At 37.9% G+C, this 7073-nt stretch overlaps 1 protein-coding gene and 1 long non-coding RNA gene across 19 annotated transcripts in view; one reads left to right on the forward strand and one right to left on the reverse strand.

Moving 5' to 3' along the window:
• LOC145975871 (uncharacterized) overlaps window positions 1–6564 on the forward strand; it is a 322438-nt gene extending 315874 nt beyond the window's left edge. For 5 of the 10 annotated variants that reach the window (XM_083106611.1, XM_083106614.1, XM_083106612.1 and 2 more), the window contains 5 exons: window positions 375–623; window positions 1087–1542; window positions 2142–2417; window positions 2859–3125; window positions 3537–6564. In XM_083106611.1, the coding sequence (XP_082962737.1) occupies window positions 375–623; window positions 1087–1542; window positions 2142–2417; window positions 2859–3125; window positions 3537–3721 (1433 nt within the window). In that variant the 3' untranslated portion in view covers window positions 3722–6564. Of the gene's footprint in view, window positions 1–374; window positions 624–1074; window positions 1543–2141; window positions 2418–2812; window positions 3126–3536 lie in introns of those variants that run through there. The other 5 variants (XR_014440102.1, XM_083106613.1, XM_083106617.1 and 2 more) reach the window with 5 other exon arrangements.
• The window catches only part of LOC145975877 (uncharacterized), a 277761-nt gene that overhangs the window by 206804 nt on the left and 63884 nt on the right, over window positions 1–7073 (reverse strand). Inside the window, exon 3 of one of the 9 annotated variants that reach the window (XR_014440111.1) lies at window positions 2608–3117. The exons of the other annotated variants lie outside the window; for them this stretch is intronic. This is a non-coding gene — a long non-coding RNA (uncharacterized LOC145975877). Of the gene's footprint in view, window positions 1–2607; window positions 3118–7073 lie in introns of those variants that run through there. 9 annotated transcript variants of the gene reach the window in all.

Consider the following 7073-nt stretch of genomic DNA (forward strand, 5'->3'; position numbering starts at 1 on the left):
CTTTGAATCAAGATAGCAATTTCTAAAAATCTTTTTATCATATAATCATATTCAACTTCTATCTTATCGCGATTACTTTGTCAAAAAACTTTGTCGTTCAATAAACTGTAAAAATTTTTCGCTTCATTTCAAAATCGATTTTTGATGCTAGAGACGTCTAATAGACCACGAAGTAGAATACAATAATTCACTTCTCTCAAAGACAGATACTCTGATATAATTACATGTCATTGGCGTCCCCTTTTTCAAACCAAAGCGGATAGCTGTCTTATAGTTCCGCTATTTTCCCTCGTCGTTCTTACCCAGCGACTTCTTACACGATAAGATATAAACTTGAACGGACGAAAGGTACGAGATAGAAAAATAATTTCCAGACTCTATGTCGGTGATGTCAGACACGGAGAGATATAGACCGCATTATCCGCCGCCAGTTGGTGCCGGTGTTCTACCTAGGCCATACTTTGACCACGAGGACTTTCTCGAGCAAGAGACCAGGCACAAATTCGATCAGTTGGCCCGCCTCCATGAGCTCTACCAAAGCAAACTCGCTCTCGCCAACGTTTCCAACTCCGTGACTTACCAGAGAGAAAACTCTTCCACCGTCAACGTACGAGATGCTCCATGTAAGTTTTCGCGATTGGAGACTCGATCAATTTTGTCGACGGTAAAAAGAAAACCAGACAGATTTCTTTTACCGTTACATTGAATTCTCTCGAGAGACGGACGTTGTTCGCTCTTCAGGATTACTCTCTCATACACAGTTGTGTCATTTCTCGCTTACAATATTCGATCACCGCATCACAAAAGAAAACGCGATTTTCAAATCTGAGATCTTAATTCACGTAAACATAACAGTACTTTATTTTATAAATTTACTCTCATGTTTTCTCTATTAATCATTGAAAAAAATGTGAAACAAAATATAACAAAATTACGACAATCCAAATAAAAAATTAAAATCGCGATCTGCCGCTTGATTAAAAATAAAAAATCGTTTTCAAACGAATAATAGATGTTAATTAAGGCACTACAGCCAGCAATCTGCGGTCTACATCCAGTATAACATTAACGCAGGACAAATTCCAGCAGCGACCGTCTTCCGTCCGCCGTCTCGCTGTCAATCCTTGTCCCTTTCGGATGTCTTATTCAACGACAACGCAAGCAATCATGGCAGCATCTATAGTGAACCCGCATACATAGCCGGCAAGCCCGATCAGGAAAAGATCTGCGATAATTGTCGTCAGAGCATGTCTAGGCCCGCCACGGCCTCTTATTGGTATCCCAGTAGCGTTGCCCATCTCGCCAGTCCTAGAAGGTACTGTGGCAAGTTGGGCGATTGCAATATCTCGAGTCTGAGGCATCCGGATGGCGCTTCGAATCCCAATCTGAAGGAGGAGATCGAAAGGATACCAGGAAACGGAGCATCCGGTTCGGATCCCGAGGAGGAATATATAGAGGCGAAGAAGCTATTCACGGCTGCCGAGAGGTCCGAGAGAACGGTAACAGGAAAATCCGATATCGAAGAGGATCTGAAGATTCAAGGTACAGATGGAACAACAGTAAAATCTAAATAAACATTTTCAGATATTTTTTAATACCTTTATGACATACTTATAAAAATTTGCGTTGACTAAAAATCGATAGAAAGTTCAATCATAGCGTCTGATTCTTGATTTAAATAATAAAAATATTAAATTGCACGTTTGAATAAACTTGAAAATTAATAAATCTAAATAAACATTTTCAGATATTTTTTAATACCTTTATAACATGCTTATAAAAATTTACGTTGACTAAAAATCGATAGAAAGTTCAATCATAGTGTCTGATTCTTGATTTAAATAATAAAAATATTAAATTGCACGTTTGAATAAACTTTTACTTGAAAATTAATAAATCTAAATAAATAATTTTCAGATATTTTTTAATACCTTTATGACATGCTTATACAAATTTGCGTTAACTAAAAATCGATAGAAAGTTCAATCATAGCGTCTGATTCTTGATTTAAATAATAAAAATATTGAATTGCACGTTTGAATAAACTTTTACTTGAAAATTAATAAATTTACCAATATAATGGACGCATTTTTTTGATATTAAAAATATAATAAATAACATTTATATATTTTATACTTTAGGTGGCACTTCCTTGCAATTGTCGATGCCATCTCCGGCGCCTTCCTCCGGACGAATGCAACGCAAGATCCTTAGCCTCGGCTCCTCGTTCGGTCTCAACAAGGAGAGCTCCGATTCCGGTGCGGATACAACGCCACGAGCGGCTAAACTATCACCGGCCACACTATCCAGACATCGTGCCGAAAGCTCCGGTTATGACAGTATCGTTAGAGATAGCGAGACGAGCAGTATCACTAGCGACTCGTCCCGACAAACTGGCGCGTTACAGGAACATCAAGGTAATCGTCAAGTATCTTCCGAACATTCATTCTTAAAAAAGCGTACGATATAATACCAAAATTGTTCATTTTACTAACGACACAGTTAAAAAAAAAATAATCTAAACTAGAAATCAAAATATATAGAAAATAATTTTAGAGAAATTTATTTTTTTTTTTTATATAATAGTAGTTAGTCGATTTTTTTCATTTCATTCACCTCGCATGAAAATTTCATCCCATCTCGCTCGTTATTTGCCCCACCATCTAACGTTCAACTCTTTCTAAAACTATCTAACATCTGACTCCATTAAAGTATGCAAAGCACGAAGGTATTATCGGAAGAGCCTTCAATATTGCTAGAAAGGATACGCAAGCCCTCTAAAACGATCCCGCCGTACGGTGATTCTCCTCAGGTGGCGCGCTGGGAGTTCTAACTTCGACGTTGTGCGGGTGTTTCAGCGGTGGAACAGCGGGCGGCAGGGTACGAGCTTCGGCGGTCGCGGGCCCACTGCCGGGCTCAACCGGGGCCGCCCGCGGCGTCGGCGATTCTCGCGTATACAGGCGAGGACGTAGACATCCTGGACAGGCGCGCGCGGGTGCGCTCGAATCCACGTGGAACGATGTCCAGGATACACAGCCTGCGCCTGCGCCAGCGCCTTCTTAGGCTGGAGCTACGCGACGCCAAAAGACGCCTAATGGTGCCGGACACTCGCTGGGACTATAATCGTAAGTATCGACATTCAGATCCGCGACAGATTCGAATGTTATGTACAAATATTTTTATTTCTTTCTCAATTGCCTGTTGTTCCGAAAAACAATGTGTCACGATTTTTTAATGTAATCCAACAATATTTATATTATAAATAAGTAAATAACAATCTTAAACAATTATGTGAATAATTGATTTCATTAATTTTTATCATAACAAATTATACATAATTTATATATATATATATATATATATATATATATATATATATATTCAAGTTAAATTTGATTTAATAATGGATATTATTATATTCACGATTTTAATTATTACATCTACACATGTGCAGATATAAAACAACTTTACAATATAGTAAATTATGATTAGTGATATGTACATATTATTACGATCATATTTGATTTTAAAAATAGTGTACGTAGAGGACAGCATGGACTGGCGAAATCCGTCATTTTTGGAAGCTCTGACGGTCGAGACATGCATTCTGCAGAAAAGAGTGGAGGCTTGTAAAAGCCACGTTCTTCTGGTCACGTGCTTCGATTCCTGTCCTCAGCAGCCGACAACCGAGCAGCCGACAGCCGAGATTAACATCACCTAACGTAAACTTGGATCAGCGCGCACGACTGCGTGTTGATCACCAATCCCGCCCATCCACCTACGAATTTAATCGTTGAAACGAGACGAGCGAGGTCGCCGAATAGAATGGAATAAATTAGCAGAGAATGGCGTCGATATCGCTCGACTCCGTCCAGTAGTTGTTAATGATATATTATGATATATCACCGTCATCGTCATCGTATGTCGTCGCTATTGTTAAGCCTAAAATGGTACTAGCAAGATTAAACGAGAAATAAAGAAACCTAAAAAGAGTCTTACACCGAAGTATCGCACACGTACACGCACACGCACGTGTCTTATCGAAGTTATATTATAGAGTTTTAACGAAAAATGTATTCGTGTTAGAGATTTCGCGATTGTTTCAGTTCCAACGATGTTTCTCAGGATACAGAATGAAGATATTAAGTAATTCTCGCATGTTATTATAGCGACACGAGTAAGTAAGTCAGTTTCGAGGACAATGCTCGTGTCGCGTTTATATTAGCATTTTATGTACATGAGAGTTGATACTTTTATTTTCACATTCTATTATTCAGAGTCATTTAAAATACTATCGCTGCCATACTATCTGACTGATGCCATTAGTAAGTTATAAAAGATAGATTTCCGACCTAAAAAGACTGCCGGCCAACCGGCCAAACTGCGTATTCATCGGGAACAGCGACGAACAAAACAAGCGGATAAAACTGTCGCGGTAGACTAGAGATATTTATCTCAATCTAGAAACAATACGACACGCGTCCATATTCGTAATCGAATCAATTGATCGCGGAAAGACAGTCGAATGAAGATCGAGAAAACCGATCATAAACGATCGCAAATTAGTTATAATGATACAAACAATCTCGATTATTACAGTATCAACAACTGAGATCGTCTACAATTTAGAGAGCATCGAATGATTAAATTTCTCTTTCTCTATCTATGATCAGGGAGAGAGAAGTTCAGCGATGCTAGTTAATTTAGATTGTCGATGGAAATGGTCTCATAACAATAGAAGTTAATGTTAGAAGTAAATGCAAATTCGTTTCATTAAAATATCGAGCTTCGATTTTGAGGGGAAGCTAAACGAAAGCAATGGGAAATCTGCCGTGAATGAACGAGCAACGCACTGCCAAAATAGTGCAAAAAGAAATCTTTTTATACCATTAACGATCGATCGATTAACGAAATGCGCCGTACGCGTAATGTATTTAATACACGCACGTTAATTCATGGTATTATCGTAGCTTTAATCGTTATCAGCAGTTACCGCACTTTGTAGGGTTCTGTAACTCACTTAGAAAGACGCGAAAGAGAGAATATGAGAGAAAGAGAGAAGCGGAAAAGAGGACAGAGCGAATGAGAGAGAGAAAGAACGCATGCAGCGAAAAGAAGAAGGAAAAGAGATGAGAATAATAATAAATCATAAATTTTTGTTAATTGTAAGAGACTTTCACGCGAGTGCTATTGAAACTTGTAGAGAAAAACGAACAGAGAAATAGGAGAAGGAGAGAGAGAGAAAGAAGAAAAAATGAGGAGTCTAACTCTCTCGTTTCCGATGTGAAAATGTTATGCGAAGAGAGGACGCGGAGAGGATATAAGCACAGGCGGGGATAAAGTCGGAAAGAATAAAAATAGATGGGATAAAAATAAATCGGCATGGGAGTAACATGTAGAGGAGGAGAGAGGAATGGCAGAAACTGAGGTATTCTAGTTTTCTGATGCGAGTCATGATGGACCGATATCGATGGAAAAAAAAAACACGACTTTTTCTCGTCCTAAATTGTTATACCTTGAGATTTATGCATGATACACACGTATATGTATATGAATATATAAGCACACACGCATATACACACAATGCAAAACAATTATTGTACGTGAATACCGACGTGAAACACGAATACGCGACTGATTATCACATGTGTATACATATATATACATATTTACATATTGCATTTAGCATTAAATGCGAACATCTCAAGAATTGAGTTTCAAAGTGTGAGATGTTTCTGATATAATTTTGAGATCGCACCGGAAAGATCGCTACAAATAGAAAAATTTGATAGTCGCATTTAGCGTTAAACACGAGATGTAAATGCGAAGGCACAAATGTCATTTTCACAGATTCGTGGAACCAGATTACTAATCGCCATCCACAGATAGAAAGCAACAAAACCAAGTGATTCCTTCGTGTCGCCCTAATGTCGCGCTAATTAAAGATTCTACACGTTCGTTTGTCCGTATCTCGCTCATCAACGATCAAAGATGAGTTTGTGGCTGAAATCATCGTCATTGCTTTATCTGTCGATTCCTTTCTTCATTAATGTATTATGGATATTCAATATATATTGTTGAACGAATTGTTTATCGCAAGAAATTATGATTTTTCGTGTTGATCGATTACTCAAATGATTGCGATCATTTATGATAATTATTATATATAACGTTCCATTCGCTAATCTACCCAAAGAGATTATATCCAGAGAGCGAATCTTCATTTCCGTCTTTTCGAAAATCGCGGAAAATGTCTTTATACATAATTTGTCACGTGTAACGTTAAAATTTGTGCGTATAATATATTGTTTACTTATCGTCGCGTGTCCGAATTCAATCTGAGTTAAAAACATTTGCCAAGAACGTATCAGTCCGTCTGCCGTGAATACAACAGTAATAATAACGAATTATAGTGATAGTAATTATTAATTGTAACTAGCAATCTACTTCCACTTTCCACCGGAAAACATGCGTCTCTGTATCATAGTACTTGTATGATATTTATATTTTATATGTACAAATTAGTCATGTAATTTCTTGTAATAAAGATCAATTTACAACGTGCATCTCGGAATCATTGTCTCTGCTCCAGATATCCTTATCAAATTTCAGCCACATATGTAAGCCACTAATTATTCTTATTATTTTAATTATCTTTTGTTTTGATTGCAAAAAAAAACGAGAAAAGATTACATCTTCTCACTTTTGACGATGTAATGCAAGAATAAATGCTATAGAATAGCCTCAAATTCATTATTTTTCAATGTAACGTATGCCATTTCCAAAATAAGAGCGGCTCACATACCGTCATACACTAAACGAGCGCGAGGAGAGCGACCCTGACGAATTCCTGAGACAATTTATTGGGCCGTTCTAGGCCGCGACGCAATTCTAGGCGGTGTATGCGAATGTAGGTCCACCTCCGTTTATCTGTCGACGTTTATACTTTGTTTCACAACGCAAAACTGCACGCGATTTCGCGTAGAAGACGACCACAAAGTTTCAGATGAATCGCATACCGTCTCGGAGAAATTGTCTGATTGAGCGTAATAATGAAGACGTGAAAAATGTGG

Source organism: Camponotus vicinus, unplaced genomic scaffold, assembly GCF_025532165.1.
Source record: "Camponotus vicinus isolate PSW18456_S1 unplaced genomic scaffold, iyCamVici1.0 SCAF_8, whole genome shotgun sequence".
In the NCBI taxonomy this organism is placed as follows: domain Eukaryota; kingdom Metazoa; phylum Arthropoda; class Insecta; order Hymenoptera; family Formicidae; genus Camponotus; species Camponotus vicinus.